The following is a 26,937-nucleotide window of genomic DNA, read 5'->3' on the forward strand; positions in this document are numbered from 1 at the left end:
GTCCCTATAGCCCCCGCGTTTAGCGTCAGAACAGACACCACGAGTGCAATGGTTTCACTGTGTGTCTGTCTGTCTCTGTGCATGGCAGAGTGGGGAGCGGTAGTGTAGTGGTTAGCGCTACGCTGCGCTATGAACCCGGTGACCCGAGTTCGATTCCCGCTCGCGGCAAACACCAGTGGTGATTATCTGAACCAGTCTTGGGCTTCCCCTTGGAAGACTCATCCTCAAATGAGTACCTGGTACAGTGTGTTAAAACATTGGCATTGGGGAGACAAAGGCGGCCTGGCGTGGTGCTGGTCACCCACCCCCTCGTGTACCATGTCGGTCTTCATAGGTGCTTGCTAACAATACTTGCCCTAACAGTCTGTTAAGGCTATAGGGGGGATCTTTTCTCTTTGTGGAGAGAGAAAATAGCATAAGAATTAGTTTCCTAAACCATCACCCAGTGGAAACTGCTGAACTCATGCCATTCGCTTTGCTGGCACACATAAGTATATTCAGATGCTGCTCAGAGAACCAGGTTGAGGAAGACAGGACACCATACATGATTACGTAACATGTCTGATTATGTAACATAATTACATAACATACATGTGAGAAAGAATGATGCTTTCATGCTGACATACCAACAAGGCTGGCATGTCTACACGCTGACACATGTTGATATACTGCGCTGACATGTCAACATGTTTACATACTTGATCACAAGTCAATGTGTCATACCAACATGCTTTCATACATGATCACATGTTAATGTGATGCCTCACCAACATCCCTGCATACATGGAAACATGTACTCATTTGAGGTTGAGCTCAAGACCACAGTCATCCTACCCATGAGTGGTCGTCCTACCAAAATCTCTCCAAGAACAAACTGTAAAATCATCAAGGAAGTCACAAAGAATCCCAGAGAAATCCAAGTATCTGCAGGCCACTCTGGCCTTGGCTAATGTGAGTGTCCATGACGCATCCATCAGAAAAAGACTGAACAAGAACGGTGTTCATGGAAGGATAGGAAGGAGGAAACCACTGCTCTCCAAAAATAACATTGCTGCTCATCTGATGTTCGCCAAAGAGCACATAGATTATCCGTGAGCTGAAGCTGAACCAAAAGTGGGTCTTGCAGCAAGACAATGATCCTAAACATACAAGAAGCTCTGCAAAAGAATGGCTGCAGAAGAAGAAATTATGCGTTTTACAATGGGCCGAGTCAAAGTCCGGACCTAAACCCATCGAAATGTTGTGGCAGGACCTGAAGCGAGCTGTCCATGCAAGGCAACCCTCAAATGTCACCGAGTTGAAGGAGTTCTGTAAGCAGGAATGGGCCAAAATTCATCGAATCCGATGTGAGTGACACTGACCAACGGTTACAGGAAAAGCTTAGTGGCAGTCATTGCTGCTCAACGGGGTGTCACCAGTTACTGAATCTAAAGGTTCACATACTTTTTTTCATACGCGGTTATGGAATGTAGAATCATTTGAAGATAAATAAATCTTGAAAGAGTATCATGTTTCTGTGTCATTTAATCAGAGCGAGGTGGCTCTCTGTGCGCAGCTCTAGCGGGGCCCCCACACAAGGCCGCGCGGGCAGAGCAGCGCGTCGGCTAAACGCAGAGGGGCAGCGGGAAACTCGTTGTTGATGCCGCCAGATTTAAACCAGGGCGAGAGGAGAGCACGTGGCTGGAGACGACCGTGCGAGGACATGAACGTGGTCGGGTTTCATGCACAATCGATGACCACATTTCGCGCAGCGTCCCACGGTTAACTCGCGCAACGCATCCTCGAAGTTCCGATTACTAGCTGCTTCGTCGCTGTACTTAGTTGTGATGTTATTGTTCTTAGTCGTTTTGTGACCCAGGTCACTCTAGCAAATGAGACCATCCTTGCCTAAAACGTAAAACGCGATGCTCGATTTCTCTCGACATCGTTCCTTCACGGATCACCCACTGTGAGTCGCCCTCCCGGATGTGATGCGAGCAGCGCGGTGCGATGTCGTTTTAACTCTTCTTGCCCCTGATCACTGAACCACACTCCTACATTTCACAACTGTACTGGATTTAAAAACAAATATATCGTAATAAAAATATAAATTCAGCAACTAATAAACTACTCTTATATACGTGATGTTATGTTGTAATTGGTGCTTAGTGTTGTTGTTGCAAAGTGGATGATACAGTGTTTGTTACATTTAGATGGTGAATTTGGCATGCCTGAACCATCCCCTGCAAAAGTGAAGGGTGCCTCTGTGTTGTGTGCACTGTGAAACCCTTTCATAGTGTCACAGTGATTCACACAAACAGTGTGAATCTCTGCGACAGTCTGTTTGTGTGCACTGTGACATTGTGAATCACAGTGGCAGTGTGACAATATGCATCAATGTGATAGTGTGACAGTGTGAATCACTCACAGATGATTGTGTGCCCATCCTCAGCCACACACAGCCTAATGGGAAGGCCTTTGTCGTCATACACCACATTTCCGTCTTTTGTAAACAGGAGGTTTTGTTCCGTGTCAATCAGCTAATGCGTACATGTGAAGACACACGTACACACACACACACACACGCAGAAACTGTGTTAATACTATATATACAGGTCAAATGTCAACCCTTTGTAACAAAGACTGTATGGGAAGGTATGTTTTTATAGATATTTCAATTGACTTAACTTTTAACAACCAAAAACATGCTAATCGCTTAATAAATTTACATCTAACTCATATTGACTTCGACTGAAAACCAAGAAAAGCTTAAAAGAGCTACAAAATCACACAACACTAACTGGCTGCGGCCCAAACATCCTTAAGCTGAAACATTGCCTGCTAATTACTCTATTGGGATTACACACAGCAGCAGCAGCATCCTGTGGAAGAAAAACTTGGCAGGACCCTCCTGAACAAGACTTGAGCCTCATTAAGGCTTTACTGGGTAAATAAGCACAAGTAATAAATAATAAGACTGTATTCATCCCAGGTACTCTCACATGATTCACACACAAGTTGGTGATATTTTGTCCACGCGCAGTGGTGCGCGGTGCACGGAGCCTCGCTCGATGCTTTAATGGAAAGTTGGCGGCATGGGAAAACCCTTACAGCAGAAAGCAAAACCAGATGTGGAGGGAATGCAGAGTGAAACTAAGAGGCAGGGAGCCAAGGGCTCGGGCCAAGGAACTCGTGTGTGCCTTTTTAATTGCACGCAGAATGCCATGGCACACATCTCAGGCTCCTGGCACAAAGGTTTAAAAGCAGGAGCCCCCCCAAACCTTCTTAAATCACATCGACGTCGCAAATTTCTGGCCCATTTTCTCAAGGAGCATGTTCGAGGTTGAAAGTTGAACAGACTAAACTGCCCGCTGGACGAAAGATTTAAAGCGATGGCGTACCCACAGGTGACCCGTCGAGCCGTCGGGCTGCGCGGGACTTGGACCGGTGGTGGGAGCGGGAAATTCCATGAGCGGCGGTGGCCCAAGGTTGGCCCCGTGCGCCTCCGTGCGCCGTTGCGTTGGCGTCACTTTCTCATTCCTGCGACGCTGCTGGAGCCTTTCGCCGCGTCCGGGCAGCGCCTGTTTGTGAGTCCACTCCGAGGGACGCAGCCCACGTCTCTCGGTCTGCTGGTTTGCCGAGCTCATGGAATGGTCCTCTGAAATATATGCAGATCATATTACGTGCTCAGGGTGAGAGCTCCTTTCCAACGAAATCGTAATCATGACGGTTGAAGGTTCCTGAAGGGTCACACTATATATACGTAAATATATAAACATTTACAATAACGCCGTAATATAGAGGTTTTTGGGTTAGATCGCATAAATATATAAATGTGTCGTTAAAACTCGCCACCACCCGACACAGCCAACTAGTAAGGGTTGTCATGTAAACAGAACATTCCAATTCGTCACCAGTACAGCACACCGGTGTGTTGGAGAGCCAAGCCACAACATTTACAAACTGAGTATGACGTTTCGCTAGTAATTACAACCAGCTTCATCAGGCGACAGCCAGATTTGTGGAGAAGTCTTACTGTTTCGTTCCTTACATAGAGGCGTAGATGCCTACAAAGGGCAGCGTACTTCAATAAGGATTACCGTTGCTTGGGCTATTTTAATAAACACAATATTCAGGAAGGACAAGTTCAAAGGGCTCGCATAATGCACATGCATAATGTACGTTGCCTCAGTAATCCCCCCCCCCCCCCCCCCCACATTGTGCAAGAGCGCAGAAGCGTGGTCACCACATCTACGCCTCTATATAAGGAACAAAACAGGTGGACTTCTCCACAAATCTGTCTGTCGCCTGATGAAGCTGGTTGTAATTACCGGCGAAACGTCGTACTCAGATTGTAAATGTTGTGGCTTGGCTCTCCAACACACCGGTGTGCTGTACTAGTGACGAATTGGCATGATCTGTTTGCGTGACAACCCTTACTAGTTGGCTGTGTCAGGTGGTGGCGGGTTTTAATGACATATTTATATAATCTTGATTTGAAAATTTCGTGACTGCAGGAATCCATACTCTTTGGTTCTTTCGGTAAAATCACGTAGGTAGAAAAAATAATAGATCACGATGTTTCGATCGCAACACAAGAAATCCAACCCAAAAACCTCTATTATGCACAATATTACTGCAACAGTAAATCACCACCAGCACCAACAGCGCCGCCGCGGAATGCGCCGTGACACGTGACCAACGATGGATGCAGCGCGGCCGGCAGTCGCTGGGCAGCTGAGATCAGCACTCGCAGGGCTCGACCGATCTCGACCGAGTTCAAGTTGAACTAAGTCAACAAAGGCAATGCGAACACAATCGTTTTATAGTAACTCTCGTTACTTTATGAAACGAAACTTCACAAGATTTACGTTCACTTCAAAACCAGGAAGAGCAACTATTCATTTAAATTCAATAACAGAGTATGGATCCTTGCAGGCAAAAAAGCTTCAAATCTAAATTTCAAGGGTACAGTATATTTATTCTAGTAGTGGTATTCCAAACTCCCAGGGTGGTGTATTATCATCTTGTGCTAATTCCAAGCTTTGTCAGTGGTGCGTTTCATGCTAATTTCCTTTGTCAGGGCGTTTGCTGTTTGCCCCCTCACAGCTTAAAGGGAGGCGACCAGCGCTTGGCTTTCTTCACTCCAACGCTGTCCGCTGGACAGGTTAGTCCCTTCACCTGATGAAGGCCGCTTGTGTTGTGGCCGAAACGTCGTGATTTTTGTTGTTTAAATTTTTTACCTACGTGACTTTACCGAATAGAACCAAAGAGTATGGATCCTTGCAGTCACGAAAGCTTCAAATCTAGAACAGTTTATTCTTTTTTTGGCTTCACAACTACACGTGTGCTCTCGACTGATATTATTTTCCTATATTTGTTTGTTACTTAACAACGGCTTGCAACAATTTCCGATATATTTCCTTACTTGTGCCTTGCATATGTAGTGACTGTGAATGTCACTGTGTGGTGTCGGGCTTACGAAGCCACGGCGGATAATGTGTTGGCATTATGTGTAGCCCACTTACCAGCCCTAGCGGGGCTTGGGTGAGTGCTGGTCAGTGCGGAGGCACCGCGTACAGTGTGCGGTGCGGGCTCCCGGTGAGGGAGCGAGAAGGAGTGTCAGCCAGCCAGGGTTACGTTGGGGAATGGTACGCTGGTTGACCTGCCAACACGTGACCGGATGATATTGGAGGGGGGCCACCGGTGGTCAAGGGCCGCTGGTATAAATGAGCTCTCGGGAGCCTTCGGGAAAGAGCTCGAGAGATCTAGAAGGTGGGCGGGGCGAGGGGCGGAGCCAGCCCAGGCCAATATAACGGGGACCCCGTGAGGGGCGCAGGGTTCTTCGGGTTGCTGGTGAAGACGATATACGTCGGTGTTAACGAAGCCTCTAGCCACGCAGTTCAGTACCCAGCTTGTGGTCCGGGCCGGGATAGCGAACCGTGTCTAGTTCTGCCGTAGCGTGGCTAGATGGGCATTCAACACCCAAGTGTAGGTTGTGTTATGTTATGTTGAGTTGGTGAAATAAAGTGTTGCTCCCAAGACGTCTGCGACTCAGTTGGACTCACTACACATATTCCCCAGGTCTCTGGTAACAGATAAAGGGACTCTCAACCTGCACAATCGCATTAATACAGCAGTTATGATTTCTAGTCGTCACGTCCGTGTTCAATTACCCTCGGGATGTGCTCGTGCGTACGTGCGTGTCATCACAGGCGTACACCACGGCCCGTCCTTCTCTCCTTCGGAAACGCGTGCCGATATTTCGTAGTGCGTCCCTGGTGTCACATGGGTGATGATCACGCGCGGCGCCATCGCCGTTTGGTAGTACCATGCCGCAGCAGGCGTCATTTGCCGGTAGCGAACGGTGTAGAAGCTGTGAGAGTGGAAGAGGAAGGCAAAATTGACATCACAAAAATGTAATGTTGAGGTAATCATTCAACACACGTACAACAACACATTCGGTGGAACAACAAAAAAGATATCAGCTATGATGGCAGCCTTCACGTTGAATGTGCCCTATTCCTCATATACCTAACCCAGTGGTGAAAGCGTTTGGTTGTGAGGCGTAAACGTGCACCGGTGGGAAGAAATAAACATTTCTCTCGTGAGGCGCTCACCCCAACACGGGCAGTGCCAAACCGTAATTGGTCAAATAATTCTGACATTTCTAACGTGTGCACTTTTACCTAACGCTGTGAGAATTCCCAGCACAAACCGAATTAACTTTTCCTATTACAGTAAACCCTCGCTGTGCGCGCGTTCTGGATTTGCAAGTTTCGCATATTCGCGAGCTATCCAATGTGTATTCATTCCCTATGCGCGACGCGCCAGACACCAGTATTCGCGAACGTGCGTAGTGCCAGACCACCCACACCGGGGAGGTGCGTGCAGAATGTGGTTACATTTGAAGCTGTCTGCGAAGATCAGGCACACCCCCTCGGCTGCACAATGTGTTCTCGGTCTCGGAGTAATCCCGCTCTGAACTGGCTATTGTGCATTTTTTACTTCATATGGACTTACAGTCGTCTCGTTTATACATTTTGGTATAAATAAGTCGACTATGAGGTCCATTAAAAATAACGCAAATCCAACCGGGGAAAGTGCTGCGGCTCGCGCTCCCCAGAGTGCTAAAATGATAACTGTGCGATGCTATCAAACAACAGCATGTCCTGATGAGTCATCCTTCTGAATTAATCACCATCACCACCACCACCTCCAGCGTTGTCAAATCATAATCATCATCAAAGGAAAAAAAACATTGTTCTTTAAGATGTATTATTTATTATAGTCATTGTCATTAAACATTTACCATTTCCCCCCATGTTCACTCGTACCAGGAACGTATCCCAGTTCTTTTCCAATTGGAGCAACGTTTCTGCATTCGCGAGCGCTTTCAAGAACATAACCCTCGCGGATAGAGAGAGAGTTTACTGTATTCATTCGAATGGTTTCTCAGGAAGCCAAAAAAAGGGTACGGCTGCAAAAAGGGGCTGGGGGCTGAAGAGATGATAAATGTCCAGGGCTAAGGAAAGGCGAAACACCCAGGTTGATCCATGAGCAGTATCTCTGCCAAGAGGAGATGAAGGTTTCTGCCTGTCAGTAATATTGCTGCAGAAAAATGTCATGTGAGGATGGAAATAGAAACTTTCCTTAACTATCACAATTGTAAATTAAAAACGTTCATATGAAATGAGTATTTAAAAAAATGTCCCCTTCACGCTAGCCTTATGCACTTTGGAATATTCACGGATAATTAACAACTCACGATACTGTTTGGTTCTTTCGGTAAAGTCACGTAGGTATAAAAATATATATCACGACGTTTCCATCGCAACACAAGCGGTCGTCCTCAGGCAGAAAAAATAATCCAGCAGTGGAACTGCTGAACCAGCGAGAGAGCTGTTACAACAAGAGGTTATTTATGTGGCGATGGGCAAGCAAGCGAGGTCTGAGCTGGAAGGAATTCCATCCCCGGACACAAGCACGTCAGTTGTATTAATGGGTGAGATTAGGGAAAGAGAGATTAGGGATAGAGATTAGCATGAGCTTCCGTCGCCGCATAAGAGTATCATCCCCGCATATGCGCACAACAGCAGTGTTAATGGGAGATTAGCACTATGTTGATGGGAGATATTAGGCAGGGAGATTAGGGGGATTAGTAAGTTAATGTCATGTCTATGTGTAACACAAGCTGCGGCGCTGCCAACTGCGATGTGAGGCAAGCGCGTCCACGCAAGGGAACCACCGCTACGGTGGTCGCGCCAGTGAGACACAAAGCCCATCACACAGCCAGAACCATCGATACATCGAGGCTAAGGGAGCAGAGGTGGCCATGTTATTGAGACCCCAGCCCGTTAATGCAGAGGCACCTAACAAGGCAATACAACTCAGAGAGTCGGAGATAACAGCCAAACGGCATGGCAGAATGGAAGCACCACAGCAAGTTACGACTATGCTTATACCCATCTTCTCGGGTTTGTGTTTATATATCTGGATGGCTTCATGGACAAATCTTTGAATGTAGACAGAAGGTTTGCAGAGTACCTTGATCTCGGAAAAAACAATATCGTGCGAGCCCACTTCGTTATAACAATGATCAGCCACTGCAGAGGTATTGGTTCTGCCATGTCTCAAATCTGCCTTGTGTTCGCGAAGATGGTCCGAGACATGTCGTTTCGTTTCCCCAATGTAACTGCTGCCGCAGACACAACTTAGTTTGTAGACACCAGGGTATTGCATGTGTAATACAAGAGTACACAAACGGTCACTGATCGGTGGGATAGGCTCCGCCGCTTCAGCCATTAGCCAATCAGGTGGATGGGATCATCTGGGCCAAGTTCAAGGGAGGAGCTCAAGGGTGTTCGTAAGGAACCATCTGGAGGGTTCGAAAGGGGGCGTGGCTAGAGGCGGGGCTTGGTGACACATGAGGGGGTTATAAGGGGAAGCAGGAAGAGGCTCGGGGTCAGTGTGGGAAGTCTGGAAGTAGGAGCATGTCTCGCGCCTCCGGAACGCCAGCGGCCACGTGGCGGTCCGGAGGCTGTCTCCTTGCGAGCCGCCTGCCAGTGGTGCGCGGGAGCGGGGAGCGTGAGCGAGCCGTGCGCCGGACGACAACAACTCACACCGTGGAACGCGGAGCGAGCGGTGCTGACGTGGGAGGAACGCGGAGCTGTCCAGCCATCGAGAAATAAATAATAAAAAGACAAGTCCAAGACCGTCTTCGAAGTGCTTTATTACACATGTCAGGAATGACATCCTTCACAGATGGGATCAAATCACGGATTATGTACTGTATTGAATCGGACCTAGATCTTGTGTTTGCTTAAGATTTTGGAAATCTTTTTGGTAACACCTACTATGGATGGCAAGGTGATGGTTTTGATTGGATCCTCGGATGGTTGTCTCCCCATGGTTGGGGCTACAGCTTTGCGGATTGTGCGGTCTGAGTATCCATTCATCTTGAGGGCTTGGTGTACGTGCTCCAGTTCACTGGCAAGGTGGCGCTGGTCGGAGATGCAGCGGGCCCTGTGGTGTAGTGTTTTGATGAGGGAGTTCTTCTGGGCTGGATGGTGGCGGGAGTCAGGCTTGAGATAGGAATCTGTGTGGGTGGTTTTCCTTGTAGAAGGAATGTCCCAACGAGCCATTAGGGCTTTCTCGATCAAAACATCCAGGAATGGTAGCTTGCCATAATTTTCCACTTCCGTGGTGAATTTGATGGATGGGTGTATGGAATTGATGTGGTTGAAAAAAATAGTTCAGTGCTGGCTGGCCATGTGGCCAGATGACATGTGTCATCTATGCATCTCATCCACAGGGAAGGACGTAGGGTGGATATCAGGATGGCATCTGTTTCAAATTTCTCCATGAAAACATTCGCTACCACTGATAATATGGGAGAACCCATAGGGGTACCTTCATTTTGTTTGTAGAATGTACCATTCCAGATGAAGTAAGTGTTGGAAAGGCAGTGCCTCACCAAAGTTGGTACATCAGGATTCAGTCCCTGTTGGACCAAGTCTTCAATGATTGCTATGGTGTCAGGTAAAGGTACCTTGGTGAACGGAAAGAATATAAGTGCTTTATTACACATGTCAGGAATGACATCCTTCACAGATGGGATCAAATCACGGATTATGTACTGTATTGAATCGGACCTAGATCTTGTGTTTGCTTAAGATTTTGGAAATCTTTTTGGTAACACCTACTATGGATGGCAAGGTGATGGTTTTGATTGGATCCTCGGATGGTTGTCTCCCCATGGTTGGGGCTACAGCTTTGCGGATTGTGCGGTCTGAGTATCCATTCATCTTGAGGGCTTGGTGTACGTGCTCCAGTTCACTGGCAAGGTGGCGCTGGTCGGAGATGCAGCGGGCCCTGTGGTGTAGTGTTTTGATGAGGGAGTTCTTCTGGGCTGGATGGTGGCGGGAGTCAGGCTTGAGATAGGAATCTGTGTGGGTGGTTTTCCTTGTAGAAGGAATGTCCCAACGAGCCATTAGGGCTTTCTCGATCAAAACATCCAGGAATGGTAGCTTGCCATAATTTTCCACTTCCGTGGTGAATTTGATGGATGGGTGTATGGAATTGATGTGGTTGAAAAAAATAGTTCAGTGCTGGCTGGCCATGTGGCCAGATGACAAGTGTCATCTATGCATCTCATCCACAGGGAAGGACGTAGGGTGGATATCAGGATGGCATCTGTTTCAAATTTCTCCATGAAAACATTCGCTACCACTGATAATATGGGAGAACCCATAGGGGTACCTTCATTTTGTTTGTAGAATGTACCATTCCAGATGAAGTAAGTGTTGGAAAGGCAGTGCCTCACCAAAGTTGGTACATCAGGATTCAGTCCCTGTTGGACCAAGTCTTCAATGGGTATAAGCTGAGCAATCATTGGAAGGATGTTATTAACCAAGCAAAGTCGTAACTTGCTGTGGTGCTTCCATTCTTCCCTGCCGTTTGGCTGTTATCTCCGACTCTGAGTTGCATTGCCCTGTTAGGTGCCTCTGCATTAACGGGCTGGGGTCTCACTAACATGGCCACCTCTGCTCCCTTAACCTCTATGTATCGATGGTTCTGGCTGTGTGATGGGCTGTGTGTCTCACTGGCGCGACCACCGTTGCGGTGGTTCCCTTGCGTGGACGCGCTTGCCTCTCACAGCGCAGTTGGCAGCGCCGCAGCTTGCGTTACACATAGACATGACATTAACTTGGAAATCCCCCTAATCTCCATGCCTAATCTCTCCCATCAACATAGTGCTACTCTTACATTAACACTGCTGGGGATGATACTCTTATGCGGTGATGGAAGCTCATTTCATGCTAATCTCTCTCCCTAATCTCTCTTTCCCTATCTCCCTCATTAACACAACTGACGTGCTTGCGTCCGGGGCTGGGATTCCTTCCAGCTCAGACTCCCCTTGCTTGTCCATCGCCACATATATAACCTCTTGTTGTAACAGCTCTTTCGCTGGTTCAGCAGTTCCACTGCTGGATTATTTTTTCCGCCTGAGGATGACCACTTGTGTTGCGATCGAAACGTCGTGATATATTTTTATTTTTTATACCTACGTGACTTTACCGAAAGAACCAAACAGCATGGATTCCTGCAGTCACGAAAGCTTCACATCAAGATTGAGCTCTCGATACTTGCGGCTTTTATGACCTTAAGATCTATGAGGGAGCTTAGCAGCTGTCAAGGAATGAATTCAACATTATTCTTACATCTTCTTGGTTCTTTCGGTAAAATCACGTAGAAGGGAAATAATAAAAAAATAAAAATGAAACAATAAAATAAGATTCTTACGACGTTTCGGCCACAACACAAGCAGCCGTCCTTAAGTGAAGAAAGAGCTGTCAGAAAGACAGCGCTCCAATGAACACTGCTAAGCTTGGCAGCGTTATCAACAGAATAATTTAGCATTGAAGTAGCTATGTTATTGTGAGAAATTAGCAGGATGTTAAATTCAACAATTAACATGTAACTGGGAGATTAGCATGATGTTAATGTGAGGAATTAGCATGTAACTGGTCACGGAAGTGGCTCTGTTAAAGTCAGAGTTTACATATCAACAGAGGCATTTAGTATATTGACGCTAAAGAACTGCAAATACCCATATATCATACAATAACCCGATGTGAAAGAAGATGTAAATATAAACTACATCAATATAATCAATGTACTCAATATATTATCCAATAAGCTGAGCTATTAACATTAAGTAACTGGGTATAGACTACACTATATAATGACTACCATATAGTGAACAAATACAAATTAAAATATAAACTACATCAATATCATCAATATACTCAATATACTCTCCAATAAGCTGAGCTACTAACAATAAGTCATTATACATTACACTTCTATGTCGTAAAAATTATTATAATATGCCTCCAACTCTTTTTTCTTACATCACACGACTATACCCCGTATTATAAACTGCCATAGACAGACCCCAACATTGAATTATACACTGCGTTACTATACACTACCCTATACCTTAGACTAAAATAATATTAGACTTGTAATATTACACTATGTATTATTCTACCAACCCTACTGTATACCACACTGCTGTATATTCACTATACAATTACGATACTATATATTACCTTATAAATTATATTAAACATTACACTGTTATACTATTTATTATTATACATATCTGCTATAAACCATACCATTGACCGTCACGTGAAAGGTACTAAGAGGCAATGCCAACGAATGGACTGCGGAGCCAGAATCCATCTTCTCGGTTGAAATTGTCTCTGTGTTTGTATATGTGGATGGCCTCATGAACGAATCTCTCATGGTAGCCAGATGGCTTGCAGAGAACCTCCGTCTTGGAGAAGTCAATGTCATGTGAGCCCACTGAATTATAACAGTGATCTGCCACGGCTGAGGTGTTCGTCCTACCGTGTTTCAGGTCTGCTTTACGTTCACGGATGCGGTCCGAGACATGTCGTTTGGTTTCTCCAATGTAACTGCTACCACAGAGGCAACTTAGTTTGTAGACGCCCAGGTACTGTATGTCTGGAACCACATCTTTCACAGACGGGACCAGATCACGGATTTTATGTACTGTGTTGAATCGGACCTGGATCTTGTGTTTATTCAGGATTTTGGAGATCTTTTTTGTGACCCCCGCAATGTAGGGTAAGGTGATGGTTTTGAATGGCTCCTCAAGAGAATCCTTCTTCATGGTTGGAGTGATGGCTTTGCGGATTGTGTAGTCGGAGTAACCATTAGCCTTGAGAGCTTGGTGTACGTGCTTGAGTTCACTGGCAATGTGTTCCTGTTCTGGGTTATTTCGGTAAAGTCACGTAGAAGGGAAACAATAAAATTTGAAAAAAATGGCGGTTATTTTTTACGTTAGCCCCACGGAGAGAGATTTGACAGTTTGTTCAGATGGACGAGTCCATCTATGTTCGGATAAGAGGAGGGGGGAGACGAAAAATAATGGATGGTATCAATACTCAAGGGTATTTCCCTGTCCCCAGACAACCTGCTTGTCAGTTTTGATGTAGTTTCCTTATTCACCAAAGTTCCTGTACCTGACACCATCGCAATCATTGAAGACTTGGCTCATCAAGGACTAAACACTGAGGTACCCCCCCTGGTAAGACACTGCTTAACCAATACATACTTCACTTGGAATGGAACTTTCTACAAACAAACTGAGGGCACCCCAATGGGCTCCCCCCTATCTCCAGTTGTAGCCAACATTTTCATGGAGAAATTTGAGACTGACGCCATCCAGACTGCCACTCTGCACCCAACCTTATGGAAGAGGTACGTGGATGACACTTTTGTCATCTGGCCACATGGCCGGCCTGCTCTAGACCAATTCTTCGACCACATCAATTACATACACCCAGCCATCAGATTTACCATGGAAGTTGAAAAAGATGGCAAGCTACCTTTTTTGGATGTCCTAATAAAAAGAGACCTGATGGTTCAATGAGCCACTCTGTCTACAGGAAAGCTACCCATACGGATGCTTACCTGAAACCGGATTCCCACCACCATCCATCCCAGAAGAATTCCCTCATCAAGACTCTGCACCATAGAGCCCTCAGTTTGTTTGTAGAAAGTTCCATTCCAGGTGAAGTATGTGTTGGTTAAGCAGTGTCTCACCAAGGGGGGACACATCAGTGTGGTATACAGTAGGGTTGGTAGAATAATACATAGTGTAATATTACAAGTCTAATATTAAATTTTGATTTAAAGCTTTCGTGACTGCAGTAATTCATATTCTTAGTTTTTTCAGTAAAGTCACGTTGAAGAGAAACAACAAAATAACAAAATATATATAAAACAATAAAAAATTCTCACGACGTTTCGACCATAACTCAAACGGTCATCATCAGGTGTGTCGGTTTGCATAAATTTTATGATTTTAAAATTTAAAATGTATGCAAACCGACACACCTGATGATGACCGTTTGAGTTATGGTCGAAACGTCGTGAGAATTTTTTATTGTTTTATATATATTTTGTTATTTTGTTGTTTCTCTTCAACGTGACTTTACTGAAAAAACTAAGAATAAGTCTAATATTATTATAGTCTAAGGTATAGGGTAGTGTATAGTAACACAGTGAATAATTCAATGTTGGGGTCTGTCTATGGCAGTTTATAATTTTAAAAAAAGATTAGTTGGAGGCATATTATCATAATTTTTGCGACAGTGTAATGTATAATGACTTATTGTTAGTAGCTTAGCTTATTCGAGAGTATATTGAGTATATTGATGTAGTTTATATTTAGTTCTTTCATGTCGGTTTATTGTATGGTAGTAGGGTAGTTGCAGTTCTTTAGCGTCAATATACTAAATGCGTCTGTTGATATGTAAACTCTGACTTTAACAAAGCCACTTCCGTGACCAGTTACATGCTAATTCCTCACATTAATATCATGGTAATCTCCCGGTAACATGCTAATTTCTCACCTTAACACCCTGCTAATCTCGTAGTACCTTTCAGTGTAATGTTTAATATAATTGATAAGGTTATACAGCGAGGGAAAAAAGTATTTGATCCCCTGCTGATTTTGTACGTTTGCCCACTGACAAAGAAATGACCAGTCTATAATTTTAATGGTAGGTTTTATTTGAACAGTGAAAGACAGAATAACAACAAAATCCAGAAAACCGCATGTCAAAAATGCTATAAATTGATTTGCATTTTAATTAGGGAAATAAGTATTTGACCCCCTCTCAATCAAAAAGATTTCTGGGTCCCAGGTGTCTTTTATACAGGTAACGAGCTGAGATTAGGAGCACACTCTTAAAGGGAGTGATCCTAATCTCAGCTCGTTACCTGTATAAAAGACACCTGTTCACAGAAGCAATCAATTAATCAGATTCCAAACTCTCCACCATGGCCAAGACCAAAGAGCTCTCCAAGGATGTCAGGGACAAGATTGTAGACCTACACAAGGCTGGAATGGGCTACAAGACCATTGCCAAGCAGCTTGGTGAGCAGGTGACAACAGTTGGTGCGATTATTTGCAAATGGAAGAAACACAAAAGAACTGTCAATCTCCCTAGGCCTGGGGCTCCATGCAAGACCTCACCTCGTGGAGTTGCAATGATCATGAGAACGATGAGGAATCAGCCCAGAACTACACGGGAGGATCTTGACAATGATCTCAAGGCAGCTGGGACCAGAGTCACCAAGAAAACAATTGGTAACACACTATGCCGTGAAGGACTGAAATCCTGCAGCGTCCACAAGGTCCCCCTGCTCAAGAAAGCACATATACATGCCTCTATGAAGTTTGCCAATGAACATCTGAATGATTCAGAGGACAACTGGGTGAAAGTGTTGTGGTCAGATGAGACCAAAATGGAGCTCTTTGGCATCAACTCAACTCGCCGTGTTTGGAGGAGGAATGCTGCCTATGACCCCAAGAACACCATCCCCACCGTCAAACATGGAGGTGGAAACATTATGCTTTGGGGGTGTTTTTCTGCTAAGGGGACAAGACAACTTCACCGCATCAAAGGGACGATGGACAGGGCCATGTACCGTCAAATCTTGGGTGAGAACCTCCTTCCAGGCAGGGCATTGAAAATGGGTCATGGATGGGTATTCCAGCATGACAATGACCCAAAACACATGGCCAAGGCAACAAAGGAGTGGCTCAAGAAGAAGCACATTAAGGTCCTAGAGTGGCCTCGCCAGTCTCGAGACCTTAATCCCATAGAAAATGTGGAGGGAGCTGAAGGTTCGAGTTGGCAAACGTCAGCCTCGAAACCTTAATGACTTGAAGATCTGCAAAGAGGAGTGGGACAAAATCCCTCCTGAGATGTGTGCAAACCTGGTGGCCAACTACAAGAAACATCTGACCTCTGTGATTGCCAACAAGGGTTTTGCCACCAAGTATTAAGTCATGTTTTGCAGAGGGGTCAAATACTTATTTCCCTCATTAAAATGCAAATCAATTTATAACATTTTTGACATGCATTTTTCTGGATTTTTGTTGTTATTCTGTCTTTCACTGTTCAAATAAACCTACCATTAAAATTATAGACTGATCATTTCTTTGTCAGTGGGCAAACATACAAAATCAGCAGGGGATCAAATACTTTTTTTCCCTCACTGTATATAGTATCGTAATTGTATAGTGAATATATAGAGTGTGGTATACAGTAGGGTTGGTAGAATAATACATATTACGTCTAATATTATTATAGTCTAAGGCAGGGGTCGGGAACCTTTTTGGCTGAGAGAGCCATGAAAGTCACATATTTTGAAATAAATTTCCGTGAGAGCCATAAAATATTTTTTAACACTGAATACAACTAAATGCGTGTATTTTTAACTAAGACCACCAATTTTAGCATATAATAAGTCTCTGAATATATCCTTTTTAATAACGTTGTTATACCAACAACCAATAATAAATAAAATACTTCATACCATTAATGCGACTTCTGGTGCTGCATGGTTTTGCTGATGGCTTTGTAGTCTGGTTGATACGTGGTGAGGTTAAGCTTCATGCAGGCGTTGAGGCTTTCATCCGTTAAACGGGATCGTAGGTTGGTCTTGATGTTTTTTAGATGTGAGAACGACTGCTCACATGAATACGTAGAACCAAACATGGTCAATACAGCAATACTCACACGCTGCAGTGTGTGGTATGTGACAGGCAGCGCGTTCCATGTTTTGACAATCAGTTGGTCTTCGGGTTGAAGTTTTTTAATTTCTGTCCACTCGTGATTGCTCGCCAGCTCTGCTTGCTGTCGTTCAAGTCTTTCCAAATCTTCATTCAGTGACTTGAACTTATTCACCCACATGTCTGAGGCCTTCAGGTCAGCAACTTCCAGCTCAAAATCTCTGATGGAGACACCAGAGATGTAACTCAGGTCGGCATTGTCCACTGCACACTCGTGTGGATGAGTGATGAACTTGAAAAGATGAGTGTGCTCACGAAATTCTCCAAAGCGTGCTTTGAATGACTGCTGGAGATCAGATGTGAAGCCAGCTAGCTGCTGGAGATCAACATGTTGAACGGGGTCACTTGCTGTGCATGCATCTTTAAATTCTCTCGTTTTTCAAAGTGCAGTAAACGACCTGTTTCAATATCCACGATGAAGAGTTCCAGCTTGTTTTCAAATGCAAACACTGCTTGTTGAAGGGATAAGACTGTATTTCCAATGCCTTGCATTTTCACATTGAGCTGGTTCAGATGTCCAGTCATGTCCACAAGATAGTAAAACTTCAGGAGCCACTCAGTGTTAGCTAGCTCAGGATGCTCGACATCTTTCATTTCAAGAAAAGTCCGGATCTCGCTCAGGAAAGCTGCAAAACGGCTGAGCACCTTCCCTCTTGACAACCAACGCAAATTGCTGTGCAAAAGCAGACCGGGATAATGATTCCCAACTTCATCCAGCATTGTTTTAAACTGGCGATCATTTAAAGCTCGGGCAACAATAAAGTTGACCACCCGAATGACCAGTGACATCACCTCACCAAGCTGCTCGCCACACATTTGAGCACAAAGCGCCTCCTGATGTAGAATGCAGTGAAGACTTAGGATTGGTCTTTTTTCATGATGACGAAGAAGCGCTACCTCTGTTTTTCCCCACCATACACGGAGCACCATCAGTACTCACCGAAATAAGCTTATCCATCGGTAGATTTTTTTTCTTTAGCGAACTCAATGAAAGACTTGAATAAATCCTCCCCTCTTGTTGACCCTTTCATTGGAAAAACAGCAAGACTTTCCTCACGCAGTGTGTCACCGGCAGCATACCTTGCAATCACACTGAACTGGGATAAATGACTTACGTCTGTTGACTCATCCAAAGCGAGGGAAAAGTATGGCGCTGCATTTATGTCCTTCACTTGTGTTTCCTCCACTTGATTTGCCATCATTATGGTACGATCGTGAACAGTTTTTTGCTGACAGAGGCATGTCTTTTATTCGTTTGATTATCTTGTCTTTATCCGAAAAGTCATCAAAAAGTTCGTTGGCCACATCAAGCATGAATGTTTTGGCATACTCGTCATCTGTGAATGGCTTTCCGTTCCTCACAATTGCTAAAGAACCAGCAAAGCTAGCCGAATTCCCATCACCTTGTCTGGTCCATACACGGAGTTGCTGCTGATTAGCTTGCACTCTGGACAGTAGCTCTTGGCATGCCTTCTTTCTGCTGTCCCCCGCTGGATATTTCGATGCAAATGTAGCATGGCGTGTGTCGAAGTGCCGCTTTATATTTGACCATTTCATCGATGAAATTTTATCATTGCATATTAGACACACCGCAGAACCTGCCCTCTCCATAAAGGCGAATTCTTCTGTCCAATCGTGCTGAAATGTGCGGTACTCCTCATCTTTTTTTCTTTTCGCCATCTTCTTCATCAAAAGGGTTTGCTCTGCATACATTAGCTAGCTGACCTTTGGATTAAAAGGACGGAAGTGTACTTCTTGACATCACAAAGACCCGTAGGCTACCGCATTATCCAATAAAAATAGAGTTTTGGTGTCAGACAGCTGGGATTGACTCCAGCCACCTGCAACCCTGAGCAGGAGCAGTAGAAAATGGATCGATGGATTAAAATGCATGAGAATGTTTTATATTTTAAACGTTATTTTTAACACTGTGATTTCTGTACTGTTTTACTTTAATGTCAGCAGAATTATTCATTACTTATCATGTTAAGAAATGTCAGCTAAGATTTATTTGCGAGCCAGATGCAGTCATCAAAAGAGCCACATCTGGCTCGCGAGCCATAGGTTGCCGACCCCTGGTCTAAGGTATAGGGTAGTGTATAGTAACGCAGTGTATAATTCAATGTTGGGGTCTGTCTATGGTAGTTTATAATTATTATTTTTTAAAAGATTAGTTGGAGGCATATTATAATAATTTTTGCGACATAGAAGTGTAATGTATAATGACTTATTGTTAGTAGCTTAGCTTATGGGAGAGTATATTGATTATATTGATGTATATTCTTAGCTCTTTCGGTAAAGTCACGTTGAAGGGAAACAATAAAATAATAAATATATATAAAACAATAAAAATTCTCACGACGTTTCGACCATAACACAAACGGTCGTCATCAGGTTTGTGTTATGGTCGAAACGTCGTGAGAATTTTTATTGTTTTATATATATTTTATTATTTTATTGTTTCCCTTCAACGTGACTTTACCGAAAGAGCTAAGAATATGAATTACTGCAGTCACGAAAGCTTTAAATAAAAAATTATATTGATGTAGTTTATATTTAGTTTTTTCATGTCGGTTTATTGTATGGTAGTAGGGTAGTTGCAGTTCTTTAGCGTCAATATGCTAAATTCTTCTGTTGATATGTATATTCAGCTTATTGGAGAGTATATTGATGTAGTTTATATTTTAGTTTTTTATCGGTTCACTATTTGGGAGTCATTATATAGTGTAGTGTATACCCAGTTACTTAATGTTAATAGCTCAGCTTATTGGAGAATATATTGAGTACATTGGTTATATTGATATAGTTTATAATTAGTTCTTTCACATATGTTTATTGTATGATAGTTGGGTAGTTGCAGTTCTTTAGCGTCAATATACTAAATGCCTCTGTTGATATGTAAACTCTGACTTTAACAGAGCCACGTCCGTGACCAGTTACATGCTAGTTCCTCATTAACATCATGCTAATCTCCCAGTTACATGCTAATTTCTGACTTTAACATCCTGCTAATCTCTCACATTAACATAGCTACTTCAATGCTAAATTATTCTGTTGATATGTAAACTCTTTTGTCAAGGTGCTCTGCTCCTCCCACCCAGCTTAAAATACACTGCCAAGTTTAGCAGTGTTCATTGGAGCGCTGTCTTTCCTACAGTTCTGTTTCTTCACCTGAGGACGGCTACTTGTGTTGTGGCCGAAACGTCGTGAGAATCTTATTTTATTATGTTTTATTTGTATTATTTTATTATTGCCCTTCTACGTGAATTTACCGAAAGAACCAAGAAGATGAATCCCTGCAGTCACGAAAGCTTTAAATCGAAATTATTCTTACAACTGAACAACATGTGCAATGACTGAACACTCTTTACAGAGTAATAATATATTTTTAAAATAAAAATTACATTATTGGCATCATAGCATTTGCTGAGGGGGAGGCTAAACAAATCGGGATGAAGATTTCCTTGGCCAAAGCCGGTAACGTCACCGCCACTCAACATCACTTCAGCAACTGCTGCACAGACAACACCTAGCCTCAAAGGTTTAGTGTCCTCCATAAAAGAGGTTTTTGGGTTAGATCGTGTAACAGGCTGACAGCCTGATGATGCTAGTTGTAATTGCTGGTGAAACATCGCACTGAAATTGTAAATGTTGTAGATTTACTCTCAAACACACCGGCTACATCTTTTGGACATCTGTATGTACAATATGTATGTTGAACTTCTTTAGCAATGTACGTAGCCAACCGTGCTTATTGGACTACCTGTGAAAAAGGGCTCCATAGCTCATCGGACTTTTCCAGGATAAATCAATAAAAAATAATCCAATTTACAATGCTGTCTTTCCACGTTCTAGTCCACACCTTCAAGTCGCACTATCTTGTCACTTAGCATCCCTGGCTTCCTCCGTATGCACCTGTGACCACACGAACATGACTGCTGCACATATGACTGGCCGTGACTGTTGCCCGTTACCGCTTGCTCTTGTCCGCTCCCGCGGGCCCCGCCTCATGCATGGGGTCTGACCATGTGACCACCACCAGGGTGGGCAGAACGCGCACCTTGAGGTCGCGGGGGGGCGCGAGCCTCGTAGCCTCTGCTGGCATGCGACATGTGACAACAACGCGATGTGACAACGCACCGTGAGGATAGTGTGTGCGACACTCGTGGAGATACACAGTGCCACTTTAAAAACACAAATCAACACTTACCTATGACCACCAATTAACCAAACACGGTCTGTTCTATAACGCCGCGTGTTGTTTTCATAACGCGAATTGGAAATAACGCGTTGAATGCATTAGGAAACACATTTTTTTATAACGCGGATGCGAATTAGATATAACGTGATTGAGTGAACGGAACCACGTTGCGCGAGTAGGAATAAGCGGTTATACGGCTGCCTCAGCATAGCATCATCACACAAGGTGGAATGCTGCTGGATGCTTCTAGATGCAACCCACGCACCTCAGTCTTTGTTCAGCCTGCATACACATCTCATGTGTTATTACGGACTGTGCTTTACCCTATATCATGGATTATAATGCAATTTTTCCATTACACGGCGTTCGTCAGGAACGCAACTGCCGCATTGCAGGAGAACAGACTGGATTATGGACCATACCGTAAACCACTGCAGTCTGCGCTCCTTTAATGGAGGACGAATAGCAAAACTTTGCGAACTCTCTCCTGAAGCCCTCTCGTCGTGCTCAGCAGACCTCGACATTGCCATCTTGCTCCCGAGCACATCGATTGCCGCCCGCCATTCGCAACCACAGAATACACATGAGCCTGCCTGAAGCAGCATTATTTTCTCCTTTCCTTCACCGATTGCGTCGGCTCGGTCACTTGCAAGTGTTGTGCGCAAAGACGAGATTAAAATTGGTTGCAGCAGCTTTCTACCTTGCTCATCGACGTCCCGTTCCCCGCCATAGAAGCGAAGGAGCTGGCGAGCTCCGCTGGGCACATGCAGCGTCACTCGCGGCGGTACGCGGGCACCTGGCACGCGCATCTCTGGCAAAGCCCAAGAGGGGAGACGGGGAGGAGGGAGGCGATTTGAATTAAATTTGCTCTTGGGCAGCAACAGCAGCAGAACTCCCACATGCAGATCTTCCCCCGGGAGGGACGGGCACTTTATAACAAAGAACAGAAACCTCACAAAACCATTTTGTCGATGAATCTGGGTGAAAATGCAATAACTCTAACAGCTGTTTTTTTAAATTTTTCTTTAAAACGTTCCAATTGTGGAAAAAAGTTAATCATTGTGTTGGCATGTTACCGCACGGTATGTTTGACCATACCACACCTCAGGGTTAGCTACGTACGGTGCGAAAGAAGTTCAACATACATACATATGTAGTGACATAGCGCTGACTGTTGTACAGCAGCTGCAACTGCAGGTGGACACTTAGCGCACACGCCGTTCAGAATATACACGGGTGTGCCGGCAGGGCGTAGGAACTAGGGCTAGGGTCACGGTAGACCTCGTGGGAAAGCCCCTGGAACCCTGTGATGGGCCCGAGAAGGGAGGCGCGGCTAGAGCGGAGCCAAGCTGCGCCGAGGGGAATATAAGCAGCAGAGAGCGAGAGCTGCAGGCTGCCGGTTCTGGGAGTGGACTCGTCTCGTCGTCGCTGTTGTCGTCGCCGCCTTCGCCCGATCATTGCGCGGCCGGACAGTAGTTGGCTGTCTCGGTCGACGCCGTCGGTACAACGCGGACAGGGTCTTGTCTAGGCCAGGTCGTGCGGCAGCGTGGTCATGAGAGAGGGGGGGCCGGAGTTGGTAGCGTGAACAGAACAATAAAAGGGAAGGACGGTGCCTCCTGCGACTAGTTCTTCTCTGACCGAGTGTGTGCGCGACGCACGCCACCCGCACACACACACAAGCCTTGAGAAAAAGGAAGAAGAGACCTACGACACTGCAATTGGTGTCAGAAGTGGGGTATAAAAACCCACCTATCGTGTCGTCGGGATGAGGATGGCAAGATGGTCATCCCTCCGACAGCCCCAGGACCCAGGATCCCGGTTACAAAGCCCGTGGGCTGCTGGGCAGCGGAGGAGCCGCCACGGATCGGCAGGACAGCTGCTAAGCAAAATGTGCGGGGTGATCGGCTACGCATCCACGAGGGGAGAGTGGCTGGGAGTCGACGGAGGGAGTGGCTACACGTCGACGGAGAGAGAGCTGCTGGGCGTTGACGGCGAGAGTGGCTACGCAAGACGGCGGGAGCAGCTGCGCATCAACGGCAAGAACAGTTGACCATTGACAGAGAGAATGGCCGAGCGTCGACTGCGGGAGTGGCTACGCCAGGTGACAGGAGCGGCTGCGCATCGACAGAGAGAGAGGCTGCACATTGACGGAGAGAGAGCAGTTTCATGTCAACACGGAGAGCGGAGGCTGCACCTCGACAGGGAGAGCGGCTGAGATTTTCCCGTGGTCACGCGCTGACCAAGCAGCATGGCGGGGGACCGCCATGTGGAGAGAGGATCACGCGAGCTATGTCCCGGTATGAGGAGACTCTCCCTTGCACTGAGACAGGATCTGGGGGTGTCGCCGATTCGCAGGACGGTGCCTCCTGCGACTACCTGGTCTCCGACTGAGTGTGTGCACAACGCACGCTACCCGCACACACACGCCTCGAGCAGAAGGAAGAAGAGAAGAAGAGACCTACGACGCTGCAGATACATCGCCACGCTGGTCAGTGAGAGATCAAGGTGGAGAAGAGTTCAAAACAACAATGGGGTTTGCTCCACGGGATGTGGGATCACTACGCACAGTAACGGGTGCTATAGGCTGCACAGTTAAAGATGCTATAGGCTGCACAATAACATGTGCTATAGGCTGCACAGTAACGGGTGCTATAAGCTGCACAATAACAGGTGTTATAGGCTGCACAATAACAGGTGCTATAGACTGCACAGTAACAGGTGCTATAGGCTGCACAGTAATAGGTGCTATAGGCTGCACAGTAATGGGTGCTATAGGCTGCACAATAACAGGTGCTATAGACTGCACAGTAACGGGTGCTATAGGCTGCACAGGAACGGGTGTTATAGGCTGCACAATAACAGGTGCTATAGACTGCACAGTAACAGGTGCTATAGGCTGCACAGTAACGGGTGTTATAGGCTGCACAGTAACGGGTGCTATAGGCTGCACAATAACAGGTGCTATAGGCTGCACAGTAACAGGTGCTATAGGCTGCACAGTAACGGGTGCTATAGGCTGCACAGTAACTGGTGCTATAGGCTGCACAGTAACAGGTGCTATAGGCTGCACAGTAACGGGTGTTATAGACTGCACAGTAACAGGTGCTATAGGCTGCACAGTAACGGGTGTTATAGACTGCACAGTAACGTGTGCTATAGACTGCACAGTAACGGGTGCTATAGGCTGCACAGTAACGGGTGCTATAGGCTGCACAGTAACGGGTGTTATAGGCTGCACAATAACGGGTGCTATAGGCTGCACAGTAACGGGTGCTATAGGCTGCACAGTAACGGGTGTTATAGGCTGCACAGTAACAGGTGCTATAGACTGCACAGTAACGGGTGCTATAGGCTGCACAGTAACAGGTGCTATAGACTGCACAGTAACGGGTGCTATAGGCTGCACAGTAACAGGTGCTATAGACTGCACAGTAACAGGTGTTATAGGCTGCACAGTAACAGGTGCTATAGACTGCACAGTAACAGGTGCTATAGACTGCACAGTAACGGGTGCTATAGGCTGCACAGTAACGGGTGCTATAGGCTGCACAGTAACGGGTGTTATAGGCTGCACAATAACAGGTGCTATAGGCTGCACAGTAACGGGTGTTATAGGCTGCACAGTAACAGGTGCTATAGGCTGCACATTAACAGGTGTTATAGGCTGCACAGTAACAGGTGCTATAGGTTGCACATGTAACAGGTGCTATAGGCTGCACAGTAATGGGTGCTATAGGCTGTACAGTAACAGGTGCTGTAGGCTGCACAATAACAGGTGCTATAGGCTGCACAGTAACAGGTGCTATAGGCTGCACAATAACGGGTGCTATAGGCTGCACAATAACGGGTGCTATAGGCTGCACAATAACAGGTGCTATAGACTGCACAATAACAGGTGCTATAGGCTGCACAGTAACGGGAGTTATAGGCTGCACAGTAACAGGTGCTATAGGCTGCACAGTAACAGGTGCTATAGGCTGCACAGTAACGGGTGCTATAGGCTGCACAATAACACGTGTTATAGGCTGCACAGTAACAAGTGCTATAGACTGCACAGTAACAGGTGCTATAGGCTGCACAGTAACAGGTGTTATAGGCTGCACATTAACAGGTGTTATAGACTGCACAATAACGGGTGTTATAGGCTGCACAGTAACAGGTGCTATAGGCTGCACATTAACAGGTGTTATAGACTGCACAATAACAGGTGCTATAGGTTGCACATGTAACAGGTGCTATAGGCTGCACATGTAACAGGTGCTATAGGCTGCACAGTAACAGGTGCTATAGGCTGCACATTAACAGGTGTTATAGGCTGCACAGTAACAGGTGCTATAGGTTGCACATGTAACAGGTGCTATAGGCTGCACATGTAACAGGTGCTATAGGCTGCACAGTAACAGGTGTTATAGGCTCCACAGTAACAGGTGCTATAGGCTGCACAATAATGGGTGCTATAGGCTGCACAGTAACGGGTGTTATAGGCTGCACAGTAACAGGTGCTATAGGCTGCACGATAATGGGTGCTATAGGCTGCACGTGTAACAGATGCTATAGGCTGCACAGTAACATGTGTTATAGGCTGCACAATAACAGGTACTATAGGCTGCACAATAACGGGTGCTATAGGCTGCACAGTAACGGGTGCTATAGGTTGCACAGTAACAGGTGCTATAGGCTGCACAATAACAGGTGTTATAGGCTGCACAGTAACAGGTGCTATAGGCTGCACAATAACGGGTGTTATAGGCTGCACAAAACAGGTGCTATAGGCTGTACAGTAACAGGTGCTATAGGCTGCACAGTAACGGGTGCTATAGGCTGCACAGTAACAGGTGCTATAGGCTGCACAATAACGGGTGCTATAGGCTGCACAATAACGGGTGCTATAGGCTGTACAGTAACAGGTGCTATAGGCTGCACAGTAACGGGTGCTATAGGCTGCACAGTAACAGGTGCTATAGACTGCACAGTAACAGGTGTTATAGGCTGCACAAACAGGTGCTATAGGCTGTACAGTAACAGGTGCTATAGGCTGCACAGTAACGGGTGCTATAGACTGCACAGTAACGGGTGCTATAGGCTTCACATGTAACAGGTGTTATAGGCTGCACGTGTAACAGGTGTTATAGGCTGCACAGTAACAGGTGTTATAGGCTGCACAGTTACAGGTGCTATAGACTGCACAATAACAGGTGCTATAGGCTGCACATGTAACAGGTGTTATAGGCTGGACAATAACAGGTGCTATAGGCTGCACATGTAACAGGTGTTATAGGCTGCACAGTAACAGGTGCTATAGGCTGCACAATAACAGGTGCTATAGGCTGCACAGTAACAGGTGCTATAGGCTGCACATGTAACAGGTGTTATAGGCTGCACAATAACAGGTGCTATAGGCTGCACAATAACAGGTGCTATAGGCTGCACAGTAACAGGTGCTATAGGCTGCACAGTAACAGGTGCTATAGGCTGCATATCAAAAGGGGAAATAGGCTGCATTGCAACAGGTGCTATAGGCTCCTGGGATCGCGGTAAAATCCACTGCTGCCCTGCTCTATGCTCCCACATC

General features: G+C 45.6%; 1 protein-coding gene across 5 annotated transcripts in view; it reads right to left on the reverse strand.

The window, feature by feature from the left end:
* LOC116947625 (uncharacterized) overlaps positions 1-26,937 on the reverse strand; it is a 40,791-nt gene that overhangs the window by 12,404 nt on the left and 1,450 nt on the right. For 4 of the 5 annotated variants that reach the window (XM_032963592.2, XM_032963591.2, XM_032963588.2 and 1 more), the window contains exons 2-6: positions 22,066-22,176; positions 21,139-21,262; positions 6,156-6,355; positions 3,381-3,637; positions 2,408-2,519 (exon numbers count right to left, since the gene is read on the reverse strand). In XM_032963592.2, the coding sequence (XP_032819483.1) occupies positions 2,408-2,519; positions 3,381-3,637; positions 6,156-6,355; positions 21,139-21,262; positions 22,066-22,174 (802 nt within the window). In that variant the 5' untranslated portion in view covers positions 22,175-22,176. The remainder of the gene's footprint in view (positions 1-2,407; positions 2,520-3,380; positions 3,638-6,155; positions 6,356-21,138; positions 21,263-22,065; positions 22,177-26,937) is intronic. The other variant, XM_032963589.2, reaches the window with a different exon arrangement.

Source organism: Petromyzon marinus, chromosome 30 (assembly GCF_048934315.1).
Source record: "Petromyzon marinus isolate PM22_M1 ecotype Great Lakes invasive population chromosome 30, UKy_Petmar_22M1.pri1.0, whole genome shotgun sequence".
Taxonomy (NCBI): Eukaryota; Metazoa; Chordata; class Hyperoartia; order Petromyzontiformes; family Petromyzontidae; genus Petromyzon; species Petromyzon marinus.